Below are 23,959 nucleotides of genomic sequence, written 5' to 3' on the forward strand. Positions count from 1 at the left end.
GATTTATGTACAAAAATCAAATACCTTTGAAAAGACTGCAGTATGAACAGACATTAAAAATGCAGTTTTCAGTGAAAAAAATTATTCTCTTTTAGAAATAATTTATTTTAATTACAAAAGATTTTTAACCCAATTAATTTCATTTAAAATGAGCCATTGAGCAATTCTCTACGATGTTACAGTGCCAAGATATCTGTGGAAAAGAAAGAAAGAAAAAAAATATGCCGTTTAGGCAGATTGTAGTAGCTGCCACTTTTCTTGATTTTCAAGCCAATATATTTCCCTTGCTGTTCAAGCTAAGGAACAAAAAGTTTCCTAAACAGGGGTTTCGGACAAGGCGGTTCTAATGGTGTACTTTTTGTTTTGATCTGACTCTTTTTTCTAGAAGTTATGGGTTTTTATATTTCTTAGCATTGGACGTGAAGAAGGTTGCAAGCTACCGCTGCAACCCAGATTACAATCAAGAAAAAACCTATGGCTTTTTCTTAATCCGGGTTGCAGCGGTAGCTAGCAACCTAGTAAGAGACGATCACGTCCAATGTTAAGAAATATAAAAACCCATAGTTCCTAAAAAAGAGTCCGATCAATTGGAATAATAAGAGACGACATGGCTAAAACCTACGATTATGACGTCATTGATCAATCTTGTACATGAAAAATGCAGTTTTTCGTAAACAATTGATTATTTAAAAAAATTGTTTTCTTTAATTACAAAAGTTATTTAAACGCATTAATTTCCAAAAAATGATCAATTAAACAGCACTCTATGATATTCCAGTGCCAAGCTATCTGAGGAGAAAGAGAAAAAAGATGCCGAATATGCAGAATATCGTGGTCTCGGCCACTTTTCTTGATTTACAACCCAATTTATTTTCCTTGATGTTCAAGCCAAGAAACGGTAAGTTTCCTATATAGGGGTTTCGGATAAGGCGGTTTTAATAGAACACTTCTTGTTTTGATCTGACTCTATTTTTAGGAGTAATGGGTTATAGTAATTTTAACTAAGTGACGTGATCATCTCTTACTAGGTGAAATAATTAAATAGTTAAGCTTTTCCTCAGTGGATTGGAATAGTAGAGCCGACCTGGCTACAACAAACGATTATGACGTCATTGATTAATCTTGTACATGATTGTTGGCTTACTTCTACCTGCAGCTGTTGACTCTGTTGTACCTGCAGCCGTTGCCTTAGTTTTACCTGCATATTTTGACTTAGTTTTACCAGCAGCTATTGGCTTAGTTATACCTGCAGTTGTTGGCTTACTTGTAATAGCAGTTATTGGCACTGTTGTACCTGCAGCTGTTGACTTAGTTTTACTTGCATCTATTGGCTTAGTTTTAACTGCAGCTGTTGGCTTAGTTTAACCTGCAGTTGTTGGTTTACTTCTACCTAAAGTTGTTGGCTCTGTTGCACCTGAAGCTGTTGGCTTAGTTTTGCTTGCAGCTGCTAGATTATTTATACCATCAGTTGTTGGCTCTGTTGTACATGCAGCTGTTGGCTTAGTTTTACCTGGAGCCGTTGGATTATTTGTAACTGCATGTGTTGGCTTAATTGTATTTGCAACTGTTGGCTTGGATTTGCCCTGAGCCTTTTGGCTTGTACCCGCAGCTGTTGGTTTGATTATATTTGCATCTGTTGGCTTAGTTTTACCTGCTACTGTTGACTTAGTTATGCATTCAACTGTTGGCCTAGTTATACCTGCAGTTGTTTGCTTACTTGTGCCTGCAGTTGTTCGCTCTGTTGTACCTGCATTAGTCTGTTGTAGGCTTAGTAGTACCTGCAGCTGTTGGATTAGTCATACATTTCTCTTGGGACTCGTTTGAGAGAGAGAAGGATTTATTCACATTGTTGAGATTGTCACTGTTGCTTTACTTCTAACCACAGATTTCGTTTACGATTGAATGTGATCATCTCTGAGGCATATTTCCTTGCATTTTCCTTTAGCTGTTCAGATTCATAATGTGTAATTTAACATGACGTCATAGATACAAAACAGCTTCTTTTCCAGATTTTCCCCAGTTGTTATATTTTTGTTAATTGCGTAGTTATGTAACTCAATAGCAACCAGGAATGTTGGTATATCAAAATTATTCATTGCCAAAATCATCGCTTTTTTCTTTAGTTTCAAGTGATAGCGTGGCAAATCAACCATTAAGCAGAGCTGAAGTGTTAGTTCCACCTTGAAAGGTTGGACACTATTTTTTCAAGGAGCACCCTCCATTAAAAATAATAGAGGAGGCGAAAAAGTTAAATACACCTCAATCGTATGGAATAATTTTTCACACATTTATATCACGTCTCAGACATTACATCTGCACGTAACGGACCTACGTGGATAAACAATTGGTCTTTAATGAGGTAAGCAGATCTTTAATTTTGTTGTCTGTAAAATAATCATGGGACGTTAAAGAAAGAAACCACGAAATACTGGAGATGATACAGAAAGCATTCGGAGGGGAGAAGGTGAATATGATCTTAACGTTATTCCTAGTAGCACTGTTATCAGTTTGGTAACAGAAAATGGAAAAAAGCTAGATTCTTTAGAAAACAGGATTAAAGGAATTGAAGATAAGGTGGCAAATTTGGAGATATTACATGCAGAATTTGCGAGGCCGCTGACTAAAAATGATGAGCGAGTGAGGCAGCTTGAGGAAGTCAAAGATCTAAAGAATCAAGTAAAAGTAATAGCTGGTGATTGTATAGCTTGTAGAAAGGAATCAAATAACTTGAGTATGAGATTGGCCAGGCTGGAGTTTGATAAACTGGAAAAGAATATTATCGTATGGAATGTCTCTTGTGAATCAGAGGAAAATGCAAAGGATGTCTTCAAAAGTATTCGTACGGAAGGACTCGAAATAGCCCCTGTCCCACCATTCAAGGTAACCAAAGTGAATAAGCAACAGAAATTTATTCGTGTTGAAGTATCTGATAAAAAATCAAAAATTGATATTTTGATAAATGCTAAGAAGTTAAAAGGCAAAGCAGTGTCGTCGTTCCGTGATATTTACTTCAGTGATGATGTCCCGGCTGAAGTTCGCAAAACAAGAAATGATTTATTGATTAAAAGGGCGAAACTACGTAAATTAGGAATAGACGCTTGGATCTCGAAAACTTTTCCGTTTGTCTCACTTTTCAATCGCCCCAATGGGACGCGTGCTAAATATTTACCGGACGATTTGATTCCTGAACTTGATTATGCACCGAATAATCATTCATTTCGTAACAAGCATAGCGGCAATTAGTGTAGCAGCATACGAGGAAAAATAGCTGTTCGAATTCAAGTTTCCATTGATCAAGGAGTAGCTGGTGATTACTGAGTGATAAAAAAAAAATTTGCGGGAAAAAAAAGGAGTTCATAGTTGATGTTCATACAGTTCATAGTTGGTTGTTTGTACCGTAAAAAAGTAATGATATGAGAAGGCACCCAATATGCAAGGTGTACCGTTATTGTGTTTTTTTGGAATTAATTAAAAAAACTAAGCCAAAAAATAAGTTTTTCAAAGAAAAGTAAAATGCAATTTTGATTAATTGTTCCGTGTTATGTGCATATATTATTCTATATATGTTATTTTGAATTATACTTTTATCGCATTGTGTTCATTTTTAAGCCTTGAGAAAAAAACTGAAACCTTAGCGTAAACAGTGGTGGGGGGAAGTCTCCCCCCTCACATGCATAAATGAGAAACCACAGAGAAAGTAATACAAATGAAAATAATCTGTCTTTTGAAAATGTCTTTTCAAAAGACACGAAAATAATCAAACAGTTCGTGGTAACGAACTGTAAGTAAGGAGCGACCCGGCTCAATGGTAACCGAAACTCTAGAAAACGGGTTTTTGATACCAATAGATATATCAAAAGAATCAGATTTCAATGCTGATTTCAAATATATAACTTTCATCAAGTTTAGAGCTACCCATCAAAAGTTACGCGCCTGAGAAAATTTGGCTGATTTTCAAAAAAAGGGGGAAAGACCCCTAAAAGTTATAGAACCTTAATGAAAATCACACCATCATATTCAGCGTATCAGAGAACCCTACTGTAGAGGTTTCAAGCTCCTATCTACAACAATGTGGAATTTTACATTTTTTGCCAGAAGAAAGATCACGGATGCGTGTTTATTTGTTTGTTTGTTTTGGTTTTTTTTCCCAGGGGTAATGGTTTCGACCCATTGGTCCTAGAATATCATGGTATGGATCATTGGAACGGGAATTAAAATTTCTAGTTCTCCTTTTGAGTGACCAAAAAAAATTGAGGGTAACTATGCTCCCTCCCACGCTCATTTTTTTCCCAAAGTCACCCGATCAAAATTTTGAGATAGCCATTTTGTTCAGCATGGTCGAAAATATGATAAAAATGTCTTTTAGGATGACTTGATCCCCCAAAGTCCCCAGGGGAGGGCTGAAAGTTATGAACTTTACTCAATGTTAACATATAGTATTGGTTATTGGGAAGTATACAGACTTTTTCAGAGGAGATTTTTTCGGGTAGGTGGGGGAAGGAGAGGGTTGGGGGCTATATGGAAGGGACATCTTTCCATGAAGGAAGTTTTCATGGGGGCAGGGACATTGCCAGGCCGGGCCCGCCGGATTTCCCAGCATTATTAAAGAGAAAGATCAGGAATTAAATAAAAAAAAAACAAGTTTTTCAACTGATCAACTGATTGTGATTAAGAGGTAATTTTTAAAGAACTGGAAAAAAAAAATTAAACTATAGTTTAAAGAGCAGGGTATTGACTAGGGGGCGAACCCCCTAACATACGTGTTAAAAATTTATGAATATAGAAGTTCGTTACGTAAGTTAATTCTAAGTTACGTATATTTATTACTAATAAAAACGTTCGTAAATAAAATTAAACAAGTTTCGAGAAAGCCATTTAACCAAATAATATGAAATTTTGTTTTAATTATTCATGTACGGTGAGCCACAATCAAACCCTGCATTAATTCAAAAACGTTCAAAAATTAAATAGAAAAAACAAGTTTTTTTAACTGAAAGTAAGGAACGACGTTAAAACTTAAAACGAACAGAAATTATTCCGTATATGAAGGGGGCTGTCCCCTCCTCAACGCCTCGCTCTTTACGCTAAATTTTTTTTATTGTTTAAAAAAATAGAGTTGTGAGAAAGTCAAACTTTAGCGTAAAGAGCGAGGCGTTGAGGAGGGGACAGCCCCCTTCATATACGGAATAATTTCTGTTCGTTTTAAGTTTTAACGTCGTTCCTTACTTTCAGTTAAAAAAACTTGTTTTCTTTATTTAATCGTCTAAAGGAACATGAAGTGCTATCTGACATTTCCGTTGATTCTTTATTCCCGTTACTTTCAGATGTAAAATTTAAAATATTATCGAAAGGGTTTAGTCGTCCCCTCCCTGAATAATTCACATTTGGAAAACTCACCCCTGGGAAATTCCTCCCCCTCCAAGAAAATTGTCTTTTCCTGCTGATAATTCCCCGTGTTAAATTCCACCCAGCAGAAATTTCCCAGCCGTGGAATATGCTCCCCCAAACATATTCCCCTCAGATAATTTCGGATATTCATAAAATAAATAATAAAATTATTTTTCCAGTAGAACTTTATGTGGAAGAGATGGTCGCATAAACTTTGGAACGGGGTTCATTGAATTACAAATTAAAAGTTATAGTGCCCTTACACCAGGGGCGGATCCAGGATTTTTTTAGGGGGGGGGGGGAGGGGCGCAAAATAGGTTTATCCGATAAACTTGCGTTAGGAGCAAGTATAATTAACGCAAACTTGCGTTAATTAAGTAAATTACATTACTTCAGACTACGTTAGGGGGGGGGGGCTAATTGCTCTCCAGTCTCTTTTGAATCTTAAAAAGTAAACAAGAAATTTCGATGTCCAATCAAATGACCCCTCTCTAAAGTTTATACGAGCATCCCTTCCATAAGAAATAATATGAAGGGTTCGGAGAATCCTTAAATTACAACCCTTGCCCTGAGGGCTGTGTGGAATTTGTCAACCTCAAAGACCTAATTCCCAGAACTTAAAACTACGTTTTATAAAATAACAGTCTAAAAATTTTTACTGGATGTGTTTGGGGAAATGGTGGGCGTGAGAGGGGGTGGAGTTGCCCTTAAAACACTTTCGACTATTAAAAAGGGCACTAGCCCTTTGAATTTCCAATTAAATGAGCCCTTTTTCAAGTTTCTACGAGCATCCCTTCCATAAGAAATAATATGAAGGATTCGGAGAATCCTTAAATTACAACCCTTGCCCTGAGGGCTTTATGGAAGTTGTCATCCTCAAAGACCTAATTTCCAGAACTTAAAACTACGTTTAATAAAATGGCCATTTCAAAATTTTGATTGGATGTATTTGAAGAAAAGGTGGGCGTGAGAGGGGGGTTAGTTGCCCTCAAATCACTTTCAACTACTAAAAAGGGCACTAGCCCTATGAATTTCTAATCGAATGAGCCTTTTTTGTAGTTTCTACGACACCGCCTTCTATAAAAACCTTATATGCCCCCAGGGTATAACTTAAAACCCATGCCTTGAGGGATGTGGGGGAGTGTCCTCCCCAAAAAAATATTTTCTATCTGAAAATCAACTACGTAGAACAAAATGGCTATCTCAAAATTTTGATTGGATGTGGTTGGGGGAATGATGGGCGTGGGGGGGGGGGGTTGTTTCCCACCAAACAATTTAGACTATTAAAAATGGTACGAGCCCGGTTTATTTAATATTGAATGAGACTGTTTTGAAGTTTCTACAACAACACTTTATATTAAAACTTTCGCCAGGGCATAAATTGAAATCCTTGCCCTGAGGGTTGTGGGGAGTTTCCTCCTCAAAAATATATTTTCTATCTGGAAATCAACTACTCTAAAAAAAATGGCCATTTCAAAATTTTGATTGGATGTGTTTGGGGGAATGAAAAACGTAGGGGGGGGCTGGTTGCCCTCCATTCAGTTTCGACCATTAAAAAGGGCACTAGCCCTTTGAATTTCCAATCGAATGAGCCCTTTTTGAAGTTTCTACGACAACGCCTTCTATAAAAACCTTATATGCCCCCAGGACATAGCTTAAAACCCTTTCCCTGAGGGTTGTGGGGGAGTGTCCTCCTCAAAAACATATTTTCTATCAGGAAATCAACTACGCTGAACAAAATGGCTATCTTAAAATTTGGATTGGATGTGTTTGGGGAAATGATGGGCGTGGGGGGGGGGGCTAGGTGCCCTCCCATCACTTTCGAGTATTAAAAAGGGCACTAGCCCTTCAAATTTCCAATCGAATGAGCCTGTTTTGAAGTTTCTACGACGACACCTTCTATAAAAACCTTATATGCCCCCAGGGCATAACTTAAAACCCTTGCCCTGAGGGCTGTGGGGGGTATCCTCCTAAGCAATATATTTTCTATCTTGAAAACAACTACTCTGAACAAAATTGCTAGTTAAAAATTTTGATCGGATGTGTTTGGGGGACTGAAGGGCGTGGGGGGGGCTAGTTGCCATCCAATCACTTTCGACTATTCAAAAGAGCACTAGAACTCATAATTTCCAATCGAATGAGCCCCCTTTGAAGTTCCTACGAAGACCCCTTCCGGATGAAGTGTCTCTGAAAAAAAAAAAAATAAAACACTGGAGCCGTATGGCCTTTACTATAGGCAACGCTAGCGTTGCCTCTGATATTTCTTTTTTCTTTTTCTGCTGTTGTTATTTTTTTTATCTCATTATTATTATTGGTGTTATTATTGTTATTAGGCAGCATGTAATAAATTTACAATTTGAATATATTGAACTGTTCCCCTGTGGAGTCACACTCAAGTTTGTCTATTTGGCTTTGATGTTGGATGAAAGATTAGTGTCTCCTCCAGGACAAATCAATGAATTGGGGCTGGAAAATAAGAAGGTAAATTTTGAAAGTAGGTATAATGAAATTTTTGATGGAAGCAGTGGGCCTGGTGGCTATTATAGGTTGGAGCGTGAGGATTCTGAATATTTATTTGTAAACCAAATGCAGATGGCATGTAATAAAGTTTCGGATATGTTTAGTTTGTTAAATTTGAATTGCCAAGGATTGAATTAAGATTTTGATTTTATATATGAAATTTCCAATTTATCTATTTTTCAGACAATTGGACTAACCGAAACTTGATTAAATGACCATAATTCGGATTTTTCTTTTTACAGATTTCAGGATACAATCTTTACACGAAAAAATTGTCAACGCCACCGACACGGAGGACTGGCAGCATATCCAACATCCGGGTTAGTGCCCAACATCCGGGTAAGTGTCAAAGAGGATATTTTAATATATAAAGAAATGGTCTTTGGGTCTTTTATTTTGCAGTTAGAGCTGCCTAGACGTTGCGGTTATGCTTTGATTGTATATAGGCCACCGTCAGGATCTATTATTGAGTTTTATGAAGTACTTGAAGAACAATTGGAAAAGATCCCACATCGAAGTGGGATCTTTCAATTTCCAATCGAATGAGCCTGTTTTGAAGTTTCTACGACAACGCTTTCAATAAAAACCTTATATGCCCCCAGGGCATAACTTAAAATCTTTGCCCTGAGGACTGTGGGGGAATGTCCTCTTCAAAAACATAATTTCTATCTGGAAATCAACTACGCTGAGCAAAATGGCTATCTCAAAATTTTGATCGGATGTGTTTCGGGAAATGGTGTGCGTGGAAAGGTGTTAGTTGCCTTCCAATCACTTTCGACAACTAAAAAGGGCACAAGCCACACCAATTTCCAATTGAATGAGCCCTTTTCGAATTTTCTACGTCAACTTCTTCGATACGAAGTGCCCTGGTGTAAACGAAAAAAATTAATAAATAATACATTGTGCCAACATCGTTCTTATATGCCCCCAGGGCATAACTTACAACCCTTGCCCTGAGGGTCGTGGGGGAGTGTCCTTCTCAAAAACATATTTTCTATCTGGAAGTCAACTACTCTGAACAAAATGGCAACCTCAAAATTTTGATTGGATGTGTTTTGGGAAATGGTGGGCGTGGAAGGGGTGTTAGTTGCCTTCCAATCGCTTTCGACTACTAAAAAGAGCACAAGAAACTCCAATTTCCAATCGAATGAGCCCTTTCCAAAGTTTCTATGACAACTCCTTCGACACGAAGTGCCCTGGTATGGAAACCAAAAAAAAAATAAAAAAATAATACATTGTGCCAACATCGTTCTTTACTTAGGCAGCGATATTGCGCTGCCTATGATTTCCTCTTAATAACAACTTTTGATAAAGGCTACTGTGGAATTAACTTCTTTTAAGTGATCATAGTAACACAATAAGAGGTTAAGAGCAAGGGAAATTGAAAAAAGTAATTTCAGTGTCTTTCCATCATCAAAAACAGCAATAATCTTCCAATCGCATAGCTTTCAATTAAAATTTACCGCAAATTTTCACGAGCGGAATGCAGCACAAGCTGTCACTTGTGTGAGTCAGTTGCCACCAGCAATTGTTCATCAACAAGTTGTCATTGTACTGCCGTTGGACCGGTTTACTGATAAAAAGATCATTCCACAAAGCACAGGGAAATTGCTTGTTAACTTTGACTCAATAGTTTTTGTTAACTCGATGTCAGCAAATCTGGAGCCAATTTTCTCAAATCAGAGGCAACGCTGTAGCGTTGCCTATAGTAAAGCCATACGGCTCCAATGTTTTATTATTTATTCATTTATTTTTTTTTCCCAGAGGCACTTCATATGGAAGGGGTCGTCGCAGAAACTTCAAAGGGGGCCCATTTGATTGAAAATCGAGAGTTCTAGTGCCCTTTTTAATAGTCGAAAATGATTGGAGGGCAACTAGCCCCTCCCAAGCCCATAATTCCCCCAAACACATCCAAACAAAACTTTGTGATAGCCATTTTGTTCAGCGTAGTTGATTTCCAAATAGAAAATATATTTTTGAGGAGGATACTCCCCAAAACCCTCAGGGCAAGGGTTTTAAGTTATGCCCTGGGGGCATATAAGGTTTTTTAAAGAAGGCGTTGTCGTAGAGACTTCAAAACAGGCTCATTCGATTGTAAATTAAAGAGCTAGTGCCCTTTTTAATAGCCGAAAGTGATTGGAGTGTAACTAGCCCCCCCCCCACACCCAAAATTCCTCCAAATATATCCTATAAAAATTTTGAGATAGGAATTTTGTTCAAAATAGGTGATTTCCATATATGAAAAACATTTTGTAGTAAAACACTTCCTCGAAACCCTCAGGGCAAGGGTTTGCAGTTATGCCCTGTGGGGATTTAAGGTTTTTTATAGAACGCGTTGTCGTATAAACTTCAAAACAGGCAAATTCGATTGGAAATTCAAAATAATAGTGCCCTTTTTAATAGTCAAAAGTGATTGGAGGGCAACTAGCCCCCCCCCCCTACGCCCATAATTACCCCAAACACATCCAATCAAAATTTTTAGATAGCCATTTTTGTTCAGCGTAGTTGACTTCCAGATTAAAAATATATTTTTGACAAAGACACGCCCCCATAGCCCAAAGGACAAGGGTTTTAAGATATGCCCTGGGGACAAATAAAGTTTTTATATAAGCCGTTGTCAGAAAACTTTGAAAACAGGTTTCATCGATTGGACATTGAAGGGCTAATGCCCTTTTTAATAGTCAAAAATGATTGGAGTGCAACTAGACCCCCCACGCCTATCATTTCCCCATACACATCCAATCAAACTTTTGAGATAGCCATTTTGTTCAGTGTAGTTGACTTCCAGATTGAAAATATATTTTTGACAAGGACACTCCCCCACTACCCTCAGGGCAAGAGTTTTAAGTAATACCCATGGGGCATATAAGGTTTTTATAGAAGGCGTTTCGTAGAAACTTCAAAACAGGCACATTCAATTGGAAATTCAAAGGGCTTGTGCCCTTTTTAATAGTCGAAAGTGATTGGAGGGCAACTAGCCCCCCCCCAACGCCCAGCATTCCCCCAAACACATCCTATCAAAATTTTCAGATAGCCATTTTGTTCAGCGTAGTTGATTTCCAGATAGAAAATATGTTTTTGTGGAGGACAATCTCCCTCAACCCTCAGGGCAAGGGTTTTAAGTTATGCCCTGGGGCATAACTTTCAACTACGTTGAACAATTTATCAAAGGGATAAATTGTCAACTTCACCGACACGGAAGACTGGCAGCGTATATACGTTCCAACATCTGGGTAAGTGTCCAAGAGGATATTTTAATATATAAAGAAATGGTCTTTGGGTCTTTTATTTTGCAGTTAGAGCTGCCTGGACGTTACGGTTATGTTTTGATTGTATATAGACCACCGTCAGGATCTATTATTGAGTTTTATGATCTGCTTGAAGAACAATCGGAAAAGATCCCACATCGAAGTGGGATCTTTAAATTTCCAATCGAATGAGTCTTTTTTGAAGTTTCTACGACAACGCTTTCAATAAAATCCTTAAATGCCCCCAGGGCATGACTTACAACCCTTACCCTGAGGGGTGTGGGGGTTTGTCATCCTCAAATACCTAGATTCCAGAACTTTCAACTACGTTGAACAAAATGGCTATCTCAAAATTTTGACGGGGTGTGTTTGGGGAAAAGGTGGGCGTGAGAGGGGGGTTAGTTACCCTCCAATCATTTTCAACTATTAAAAAGGGCACTAGCCCTTTGAATTTCCAATCGAATGAGCCTTTCTTGAAGTTTCTACGACAAAGCTTTCTATAAAAAACCTATATGCCCCCAGGGCATAACTTAAAACCTTTGCCCTGAGGGCTTTGGGGGAATGTCCTCCTCAAAAACATAATTTCTATCTGGAAATCAACTACTCTGAACAAAATGGCTATCTCAAAATTTTGATTGGATGTGTTTCGGGAAATGGGCGTGGAAGGGGGGTTAGTCGCCTTCCAGTCACTTTCGACTATTAAAAAGGGCACAAGCCACACCAATTTTCAATTGAATGAGCCCTTTTCGAATTTTCTACGACAACTTCTTCGATAAGAAGTGCCCTGGTCTAACGGAAAAAATAAATAAATAAATAATACATTGTGCCAACATCGTTCTTATACGCTCCCAGGGAATAACTTACAACCCTTGCCCTGAGGGCTGTGGGGGAGTGTCCTCCTCAAAGACATATTTTCTATCTGAAAGTCAACTACTCTGAACAAAATGGCTACCTCAAAATCTTGATTGGATGTGTTTGGGGAAATGGTGGGCATGGAAGGGGTGTTAGTTGCCTTCCAATCGCTTTCGACTAGTAAAAAGGACACTAGGTAATCCCATTTCCAATCGAATGAGCCCTTTTCGAAGTTTCTACGACAACTCTTTCGATACAAAGTGCCCTTGTATGGAAAAAAAAATAAATTGTGCCAACATCGTTCTTTACTTAGGCAGCGATATTGCGCTGCCTATGATTTCCTCTTAATAACAACTTTTGATATAGGCTACTTGGGAATTAACTTCTTTTAAGTGATCATAGTAACACAATAAGAGGTTAAGAGCAAGGGAAATTGAAAAAAGTAATTTCAGTGTCTTTCCATCATCAAAAACAGCAATAATCTTCCAATCGCATGGCTTTCAATTAAAATTTACCGCAAATTTTCATGAGCAGAATGTGCCACCAGCTATCACTTGTGTGAGTCAGTTGCCACCAGCAATTGTTCATCAACGATTTGTCATTGGACTGCCGTTGGACCGGTTTACTGATAAAAAGATCATTCCACAAGGCACAGGGAAATTGCTTGTTAACTTTGACTCAATAGTTTTTGTTAACTCGATGTCAGCAAATCTGGAGCCAATTTTCTCAAATCAGAGGCAACGCTGTAGCGTTGCCTATAGTAAAGGCCATACGGCTCCAATGTTTTATTATTTATTTTTTTTCCCAGAAGCATTTAACATAAAAGAGGTCGTCGTAGAAGCTTCAAAGGGGGCTCATTCGATTGGAAATTGAGAGTTCTAGTGCCCTTTTTAATAATACTCGAAAATGATTTGAGGGCAACTAGCTCCTCCCCACGCCCATCATTCCCCCAAACACATCCAATCAAAATTTGGAGATAGCCATTTTGTTCAGCGTAGTTGATTTTCAGATAGAAAATATATTTTTGAGGAGGATACTCCCCCAAAACCCTTAGGGCAAGGATTTTAAGTTATGCCCTGGGGGCATATAAGGTTTTTATAGAAGGCGTTGTTATAGAAACTTCAAAACAGGCGCATTCGATTGGAAATTAAAGAGCTAGTGCCCTTTTTAATAGTCGAAAGTGATTGGAGTGTAACTAGCCCCCCTCCCCCCACCCCCCTCATTTCCCCAAACACAACCAAACAAAATTTTAAGATGGCCAATTTGTTCAGCGTATAAGATTTCCAGAGAGAAAATAAATTTTTGAGGAGGACACTCCACCACAACCCTCAGAGCAAGGGTTTTAAGTTATGCCCTGGGAGCATATAAGGTTTTTATAGAAGGCGTTATCATAGAAACTTCAAAACAGGCTCATTCGATTGGAAATTAAAGGGCTAGTGCGTTTTTTAATAGTCGAAAATGATTGGAGGGCATTTTTAGATAGCCATTTTGTTCAGCGTAGTTGATTTCCAGATAGAAAATATGTTTTTGAGGAGGACAATCTCCCTCAACCCTCAGGGCAAGGGGTTTAAGTTATGCCCTGGGAGCACATAAGGTTTTTATAAAAGGCGGTGTCGTAGAAACTTCAAAAAAGGCTCATTCAATTGGAAATTCCAAGGGCTGGTGCCCTTTTTAAGAGTCAAAAAGGACATGGGGACAACTAACCCCCTTCTAACGCCCACCATTCTCCCAAACGAGACCAATCAAACTTTTAGGACAATTATATCTTTAAATATATTTTTAAGTTCTGGAAATTTGATTTTTGAGGACGACAGCTTCCCAAATGTCCTCAACGCTAGGGTTGTAATTTAAGGATTCTCCGAATCCTTCATTTATTTCTTATGGAAGGGATGCTCGTATAAACTTTAGAGAGGGCTCATTTGATTGAAAATTGAAAGTTTTTGTTCACTTTTTAAGAGCAAAAAGAGATTGAAGGGCAACTAGCCCCTCTCCCTCCTCCACGCCCTAAATGCATTAGATAAAAATTTTGAGATAGACGTTTTGTTAAAATAGTTCAAACTTCTGATAACAAAAAACTCCGGTATCGACACAGCCCACCAGGGTCCAGGGGTAGGCGTTATAAGTTATGCCCTGGGGCATATCTTATTAAGGGGGGTTTATAACTTATCGGAAGGGGTTTTATATGGGAAGAACACATAGAAAATCTATTATAATTATCCAATTATAAGGTTAAAATGCATAATCTGTGACAGATGCAAAAATGCTTTGGCACACCCATTCCTAACAAGGTCAATTCCAAACAGTCTTGATCTCTTTTTGTAAGTAAGTGAAGATGTTCGAACTCTCTCATGGGAGCTATTTTTCCATTCAATCTTATTTGTCTATTGCTGTCCAAAAGTTACGCCAACTTCCTATTGTTCATATATAAGATTTTTATCACAGAGGTTATCTCATAGACTTTGAAAAAAGCCTCATTTGATTTATAAATTGAAAGTTGTAGATCCGTTTTTTAAAGTCAAGAATAATCGGACAGTAAGCATCCCCCCATGCCATAAAAACTTGAAACTTTTTGCAATCAAAAACGAACAACAATTGATTAAAAAAAACTCCGAAAAATAAATTTTTCAAACAAAAGTAAAGGTCATTTTAAACTTAAGCTCAGGATATACAAATACCTGTTAAAATTCAAACTCAAAACGACCAGTACTTTCCAAGACTGTTCAAGACTCATATAGTTTTGCCATTTTTTTTAACTCTGCCTTTTTTTGTAACTAATCGTGTTCGTTTGTTATGAAAACATTCAATGGCTTCTAGACATTTCTATTTGAGCGGAAAACTGCACCTCAAACTTTGTGGAACATGCATTTTCTTGCATGAAACACCAAAATATAATAAAATGTGAAGGGTCGGAGTGTTCCACCACTCGCAAGCAAGTGCCATTGGTATTTTTGAATCCGCATGGTCAATTTGGGGGTGAAGGGTAGGCTAATTCTCGTAGCAGCCCCATTCCGTCATGGTATGGTTCACATTTTCAACACCTGGCGTCCGGACTATCATATAATCTACCAAGCATACAACTACCCAAAATCAGTATCAATAAATAAATGAAACCCAAAACGAACAAAAACTAAAATAAATATTAAGAGTCAAACTCAAAACGACCATAGATTAATGTGATTAGGCTTCAAAACTCCTATGCTTTCTAAAATCCAGAATATAATTTGTAGTTTACTGAAAAAAATTCAAATGAATTTACTGAAAAAAAAAATGTGCATTGTCAATTTAATATACATATGCTGATATTTATTCCCTAAAATCTTAATTACTTTTTGATTTCTTAAAGTTACAAAAGTGAAAATATTTCAAAAGAATTGTTTTTAGTAAAGCACCACAGACGCAGTAGGTTTTAGGCTTCTATAATGAGACGATACCCAAACTCTTGTTTGTAGTTATTTTTATTCGATTCAAACTTGATTTGCATATTCAATTTAAGTTTCACTCGTTTTAAGATTTATTTATTCATTCACATTAATATATATTGTATGTTCGTTCACATTGATTGTTTATTTAATTTCTGTTCCTTTTAAGTTTCATTTATACTTTAATAGCAAAATATTTGTTTTCGTTTTAAGCTTGATTTTCATATTCAATCCAAGCATTACTCGCTTTAAGATTTATTTATTCATTTATATTATTACTTGTTGTATGTTTTTTTCGTTTTGGGTTTCATTTATTCTTTAATGGTAATTTCTGGTCGTTTTGAGTTTGAATTTTAACCGGTATTTGTATCTCCTGAGCTTAAGTTTAAAATTGCCTTTACTTTTCTTTTAAAAAATTATTTTTAGGACAGTTTTTTTTAATTAATTTTTGTTCGTTTTTTATCGCAAAAAATTTCAAGTTTTGATGGCATGAGGGGGGGGGGATGCTTACTGTCTAGTTATTCTATACTTTAAAAAACAGATCTAGAGCTTTCCATTTAAATCGAATGAGGCTTTTATCAAAGTCTATAAGATTACTTCTTTGATAAAAACCTTATTTATGAACAATAGACAGCTTGCATAACTTGTGGACAGCGATTGAAAACAATGAATGGATTGAAAAAATCAAGTAAAAATGACAGTGAAAACTGAAAATGAGCCATATAGTACTATAAAGGTAAAGATATATTAAATAAAACTGGTCCGTTTCTGTGAATGCTTGAATTTTGCAGGCTTATCTTAGACAAGACTTTTGAAGAAACTGAATTTCAGCTAGCGGTGGGGGGGAGGGCTGAGAGGGGCAGTTGCTGCCCTGCCCCATAGAAAATTACGCCCCAGAAACACACTGATCAATTGGTTAAGAACACTGACAACAAAAGGACAAATGAATTCACATGGGAGCTTTTCGTGCATTTGGGTGGCACAAGTCAAAATGTATAGGTGTACATCCAGATACCAAAACAGTTATGGTCAATCGTGAATTTCCCCGACCACGCCTTGCTCTCCTCCGCCTCTGCTTGAACTGCTTTAAGCTGTGAATGCCAGCTGACAGTTCTTTAAGAGTCCAAGTAGCCGCACTAACAAGAAGGTAGATGGCGCTAATGTCCAATAGTAATTTTAGGTCAAATAACTGGTCTTCCTCCTACATTACTACCGTTATTAGGGCACTAATGAAAACACAGCAGTCGAATTTTTGATTACTTATACATATCATAGCAGAAAATATCGCGTCATAAAGTCAAAAATTAACCTAAAACTGTTTGAGGCTTCGGCAGTTGTAAGGCCGTCCGTATTTGTATAGAAATTTTCAGTGCGAAATCAATTTATAACCGAATTTGTTTCCAAATTTATGTGGTTTTCCAAAAGTTTGTTTATCACTCTATTTACAGAATAAAATCCAGTGTACCTTTCGGTTCGTTAAGTCAACTCTAACCTCAAACACATACATCTATATAAATAGTAAAAAAAACAAAAAAAACTTAATAGTAACCTCCAGCGACGGGCTAGAAATATACCTCAAACATTAATTCACTTATTGCACAACCAAAACAAATATAAAACAAAATGGTAATTTAAGTTACCATTTGCAATACTATTACCACTGCAGCTACAAACAGCTTACTGCATTATCAAGCTGCCTGAGGCCTAAACAGCTGCACACGCTCCTCCTTCACCCCAATCTACCCAAAGCTTCACTCCTCACACCTTTAAAAGTTCTAATTTCCTCTAAGTCCTTTCTTATGACCTTTACGTACCACATTCGGGTACAACCTCCTTGTCGGTTTGCCTCACACGGGTGTCCAATAGCCCAATTTTTGGCAATCTATCATACTATTTATACAAATTGATATTAATTCTAAATCTTGTGCTATAGAACTGAATATTTTAATTTTTGTTTTTGACTTTGTTGAATTTTGATCTTTATTTCATTCCTCAAAACAGAAGCACATATTAGGCTAAATATACTACTACTACTAACAACTCACCGCAGCACCAAGCCAACTGAGGCTAATAAAGCTACACACGCTCTCCTTCATCCTAATCTATGCAATACCTCCCTCTTAACACCCTCCCAAGAGGTTCCCATTTCCTTTAAGTCGTCCTTTGCGACATCATCCCTCCCCAAACGCGGGCAACCTGCTTTCCCTTTAGTGCTTGACGGTTGGCCGAAAAGGACATTCTTTGACAATCTGTCACCCTTCATCCGCAAAACTTGCCCTAAATATAGATAAACAGAATTTATAAGGCCGCAAATAGAATCAAGAAAATAACTGAGGGTATTTTAAGCAAAATTGGAATTTTGTTGGCCATACAACGCAAAACAGCTAATTTGACCATTTTTACTGATTTAGACTTTTGATTTCGTTATTTTGAATTTTGTATATTCATAAAAAAATTAAGCATAATTATCCATAGTAGCCTCTTAAGGATTATCGTCCTATTAAAACAAATTACATACAAGAGATTAACAGATGGAATAGAAAGCAGTGATGATCAGGGTTTTTTCATCATACGTTAATGCATCGTTCCCCGAATTGGGGGTACGACCCATAAGATAACTATCAAAATTTTTACTGATTGACCAAAAGAAACAAATTATATCCTTTTATTTAGTAGCTGCCTTCTGAAAATTGAACACACATGCCGATCGTCATATCTATTAAATGCTTTTAAATGCCTTTTAAATATCTAGAAAGGTAACATAAGGCTTCCGTTTTCCCCGCAATATTTTCCAATGAGGGCCTGGAGTATACATGCACGGTCTGTAGTTGAATATCCCGTTTGGAATCCACCCAAATTTCAAAACTGTGCAAAATATGTCAAATTTAGAACATAATTTTAAATCTTGTTCTATCAGAATTATAAAAAAAAAGAAAAAAAGTCATAAATCAATTGACCAAGAAAAACTTACAATACAGGCTTCCGTTGACTGTAAATGCAATTGAATTTTTCTTCTGATGGCTTCTGCTATCTTCCTCTCTGATGTCTCTTGCATAAGCTGGTAAGAATGCTCAAGAAGTGAAAAGTCCCTGACTGCTGCGCGCTTTACACTTGTGGGTACATGGCTATCCAGCCAGCTGAATCTTTATGATCCTCCCACATAACCCTCCCAAAATTGGAATTTTGTTGACCATACAACACAAAACAGCTAATTTGGCCATTTTTACTGATTTAGACTTTTGATTTCGATAATTTGAATTTTGTATATTCATAAAAACATTAAGCATAATTATCCAAAGTAGCCTCTTAAGGATTATCGTCCTATTAAAACAAACTACATACAAGAGATTAACAGATGGAACCCAATAGAAAGCAGTGATGATCGGAGTTTTTTCATCATACGTTAATACATCGTTTCCCAATTTGGGGGTACGACCCATAAGATGACTATCAAAATTTTTACTGATTGGCCGAAAGAAACAAATTATATCCTTTTATTTAGTACCTGCAATCTTAAAATTGAGTATACATCGTCGTCATATCTATTTAAGCAAAATATAAGCTGCAGTTAACTAGGAAAGTGCAAACCATCTCTTTAATGTTGTAACACAAAAATATAAATAGACAAAAGGTATTCGCCGTATATTAGTGGCAAAGGAAATATGCCTTTATGAAGAAAAAAAGGATTTCCAAAACCAGCAAGTGTCTAGTTCCATAGCAAACCAAGGAGTATGCTACACTGGTAAGAGTCACATCTTTCGTAATCTTACATGGGAAGAAAAACAACAAAAACCACCACGCCACTTTGGCCACAGGGCCAGGTGACTTCATAAAAAAAAAAAAAAAAATCAAATCGAATTGGTTATTTGAGATTATTAATCTGCGTTTTTATATTTTTTTTGAGATTTCTGCACTTTTGAGATTATTGATCTAAATTTTTATGCTTTACATTTACAGTTTCATGCTCAAAAGATTGCAAATCGTGGTCAGTATGGTCAGCATGCTTTAGCTAAATTATATTATCTTTTTACCACCATACTGTTTTGTTTAATTTGGCATTTCCACGTTTCCTCTTAAATACGATGCTTATTTTGTCTGCCATACTGATTTTCCCTACTATAAACATCTACTATGGAACTCATCATTGCTACAAAAGGAAAATTATTGCAAAATGTGGTATTTGATTATTATCTCGAGAAACTGCGGGATAAGATGTTTGTTTTTCCTATTAAATATTTTTTCAATATGTATACATATATCTTATCTCTTTAAACCAGCAATAATTGTATATGTCTATATTTTTTCTCGAAAATGGTTTTATATATCTTTCTTTAAAATTGGCATCCTGGAATTATTTGGCCTAAAAAAACATCTAGACAGGTCATGAGTTTGAAAAAATTTGCTTGGAGCCTTAATTTTGGAAACATATTTTTCATTTAAATGACGTCACATTTTTCATCAGTATTGCAATGATGCCCTGTACTAAAAGTCTTCATGCATGTAACTGCCGTAAAAGATGTCATATTAAAAATCATTCACATCATTCTTATCTATTTCAGTGACGTCATTCGTGGTCTGGATCTTTGAGTCTTTTATTTTGCAGTTAGAGCTGCCTGGACGTTGCGGTTATGTTTTGATTGTATATAGGCCACCGTTACGATCTATTATTGAGTTTTATGAACTGCTTGAAGAACAATTGGAAAAGATATCGAAGTCCTATTCTTATAGTGGGAGATTTCAACATTGATCTATTGGATAATGGATTACATGCAGACTGATTTCTAAACTTGATGATTCCATTTGGTTATATCCGTGCTATTAATACTAGTACCCGTGTTACGAGAACCGTCGTCGAAATGTCTGGATAACATATTTTCGAATTATATGTCTGGTAAACCGAGTGTTCTTATAAGTGATACTTCTGATCATTTTGGTGTATTTGCAATTTACCCAGTAAGTGTTGATAATAAAAAGTCCGCAAAGATGAGGAGTTTCAAGCTGAGGATGGTACTCGATAAAGATGCACTAGATCATAGGCGGCGCAATAGCGCTGCCTAAGTGACGAACGATGTTGGAACAATATATTATGTATCTATTTATTTTTTTTTTGGTTTTAGACCAGGACACTTAGTATCGAAGGACATGTCACAGAAACTTCGAAAAGGGCTCATTCGATTGGAAAGTGGAGTGGCTTGTGCCCTTTTTAATAGTCAAAAGTGATTGGAAGGCAAGTAACACCCCTTCTATGCCCACCATTGCCCCAAACACATCCAAAGAAAATTTTGAGATAGCCATTTTGTTCAGCGTAGTTGATTTCCAGATAGAAATTACGTTTTTAAGGAGGACACTCCCCCACAGCTCTCAGGGCAAGGGTTGTAAGATATGTCCTGGGGGCATATAAGATTTTTTTTACAGAAAGCTTTGTCGTAGAAACTTAAAAAGGGCTAATTCGATTGGTAATTCAAAGGACTAGTGCCCTTTTTAATAATCGAAAGTCATTGGAGGGCAACTAATCCCCCTCTCGCGTCCACCTTTTTCCCAAATATATACAATCAAAAAATTGAGATATCCAGTTTGTTAAACATAGTTTAAAATTTTGGAAATTAGGCCTTTGAGGATTACAACCCCTCCCCCACAGCCCTCAGGGCAATGGTTGTAAGTTATGCCCTGGGGGCACATAAGGTTTTTTATAGAAAGCGTTTTTGTAGAGACTTCAAAAAGGGGTCATTTGATTGGTAATTAAAATGGCTAGTGCCCTTTTTAATAGTCGAAAGTGATTGAAAGACAAGTAACACCCCTTCTACGCCCACCATTTGTCCAAACGCATCCAATCAAAATTTTCAGATGGCCATTTTGTTCAAAGAAGTTGAAAGGTCCGGAAATTATATCTTTGAGGATGACACCCCCCCCCCCCCACAGCCCTCAGGGTAAGGGTTTTAAGTTATGCCCTGGGGGCATATAAGGTTTTTATTGACAGCTTTGTCGTCGAAACTTAAAAAAGGGCTACTTCAATTGGATGTCCAAAGGGCTAGTGTCCTTTTTAATAGTCGAAAGTGATAGGAGGGCAACTGACCCCCCTCTCACGCCGACTTTTTCCCCAAACACATCCAATCAAAATTTTTAGATAGCCATTTTGTTCAACGTAGTTAAGTGTTTTAGAAATTAGGTCTTTGAGGATGATAACCCCCTCAGAGCCCTCAGGGCAAGGGTTTTAAGTTATGCCCTGGGGGCATATAAGTTTTTTTTTTTTAAATAGTGATGTTGTAGAAACTTTAAAAAGGGCTCATTCGATTGGAAATTAGAAGGGCCTTTGCCCTTTTTAATAGTCGAAAGTAATTGGAGGACAACTAACACCCCTCTCACACCAGTAGAAGTGACCCTATTGACACTGTCCCTCACCCCTGCTGCCATCTACAATTTAGTCTAACTCTGTCAGTACACCAAATAAGGGCATAGAGTCCCTGGGGAGAACACGTGGTTAATGGGGTCAATGACCTCTTTTTCCAATGTGTCAACAACAACAACATCGAACTTGACACTCGCTGAGAGCGTGCACTTACAACAACAACCGCATCGACCTTGGAACACCTGTGATGTCGACCTCAATTCACCTATCGTGAATCAATAATTCTCCTTAGAAACAACAAATTAATTCCCCTTTCTTGACAGATCAACGAATCAATGACATCAACTGTCCGTCTCTAAAAAATTTCGCATAGAAACGATTCTCCAGGAATAGATCCAAGTCATTAATGTCTTTGCCTCGGAAACAACTCTTTTGGTCGAACTCCAAAGGATATTAATAGCCAGAGGCCATGGAAACAATTCTCCAAGAAACATCTTAGCGATGAATTGTTTTAGCGCGGGAATCAGGTTTCTTATTAATTTGAAATGCATTAGCGCAGAGATGCCAAAAACAAAAGGAACACGCTGAATTACGTTTAGGGATTATTTGGGCGAAACGGTTTTAGGCAGGTTATGGAACTATTTCGGCGAAACAGTTAGAGACATTTTAAAAGATGATTTTTGAAGAGATTTTAGAAGAGAATTTAATGGTGAAACTCTGTGGTCGTTATAATACACAAGTTTCATTTGAACAGTGTTGTGAGGTCCTCTAACCCAACCCAAAGGGTTCCAATCCTCCTACCCCAACCCCGAAGGAAGCCCCCGGTCCTCAAAGGCCCCCCAAGCTCCCAAAGGGCCACCGGTGCCCCCAAAGGCCCACCCAGACCCCCAAAGGCCATCCCCGGGCCCCCCAAAGGCCCATCGAGCTCCCAAAGGACCAACGGGGTCCCAAAGGCCCTCCACCGGTCCCCAAATGTCCCCCAGGCCCCCAACCACCCCCCGGACCCCCAAAGGCCCTCCCTGTGCCCCAAAGACCCTCCCCCGGCCCCCAAAGGTCCCCCGGACCAGAGAAGCGCCGCCGGGATGCGCCGTGGGCCAGGAAAGCACCGCAGGCTGTGCCGCAGGGATGCGCCGCGGGTCAGGAAAGCGCCGCAGGGGATGCGCCGCAGGGAGGCACCGCAGGATGCGCCGCAGGGATGCGCCGCAAAAAAAAAGTAAACTAAAAAGTAAAAATTTTGAAATATGATCCCCCAAACAGCCATCTCAGACCCCCCAAGGGCCACCACTGGGCTGCAAAGGCCCCCCGGACACCCCACCGCCCAACCGGCCTCCAAGGGTCCACCGGGCCCCCACAGGTCCTCCCCCCGTCCCCAAAGGGCCACAGGGCTCCCCAAGGCCCTCCCCCCGTCCCCCACGGGCCCCCGGGTGCCCCAAAGACCACTCAATCCACAAGGACCCCCGGATCCCCAAACACCCTCCCTGGGCCCCAAAGGTCCTCCCCCGGTCCCCATACATGCACACAAAAACTTACACATGAACACAAAAAAACTTACACACACACACACAAAAACTTACACAAACACACACACACAAAAACTTACACATGCACACGAAAACTTACATGCAGACAAAAACTTACATGCACACAAAGACTTACTCACACACACACAAAACTTACACACACACACAGACGAAAACTCACACACACACGCCAAAACTTACACACACACAAAAAATTACACACACACACAAAAACTTACACATGAACACAAAAAAAACTCACACACACACACACAAAAAAAAACACACAAACACACACACACACACAAAAAACACACACACACAAACGAAAACAAAAACACAAACGACAAAACAAACAAAAAAACAAACTTACACACACACACACACAAACTTACACACACACACACACACAAAAAACTTACACACACAAAAACTGACACACAGACACACACACACACACACAAACTTACACACACACACAAAAAACTTACACCCACACACAAAAGCTTAGACACACAAAAATTTAACCACACACACACAAAAACTTAGAACCACATGCAAAAACTTCCATGTACACAAAAACATACACACACACAAAAACTTACAAACACTCACAAAAACTTACACACACAAACAAAAACTTACACAAACAAATAAAAACTTACA

At 38.0% G+C, this 23,959-nt stretch overlaps 1 protein-coding gene across 1 annotated transcript in view; it reads right to left on the bottom strand.

Annotated features, from left to right (window-relative positions):
- The window catches only part of LOC148940352 (ubiquitin domain-containing protein UBFD1-like), a 125,778-nt gene that overhangs the window by 33,959 nt on the left and 67,860 nt on the right, over window positions 1-23,959 (bottom strand). Inside the window, exon 4 of the mRNA XM_089106390.1 lies at window positions 18,399-18,485. Coding sequence (XP_088962516.1) covers window positions 18,399-18,485 — 87 coding nt within the window. The remainder of the gene's footprint in view (window positions 1-18,398; window positions 18,486-23,959) is intronic.

The sequence above is a fragment of the Artemia sp. Qi Xiang Cuo genome, chromosome 20 (assembly GCF_049724085.1).
Source record: "Artemia sp. Qi Xiang Cuo chromosome 20, ASM4972408v1, whole genome shotgun sequence".
Lineage (NCBI taxonomy): Eukaryota > Metazoa > Arthropoda > Branchiopoda > Anostraca > Artemiidae > Artemia > Artemia sp. Qi Xiang Cuo.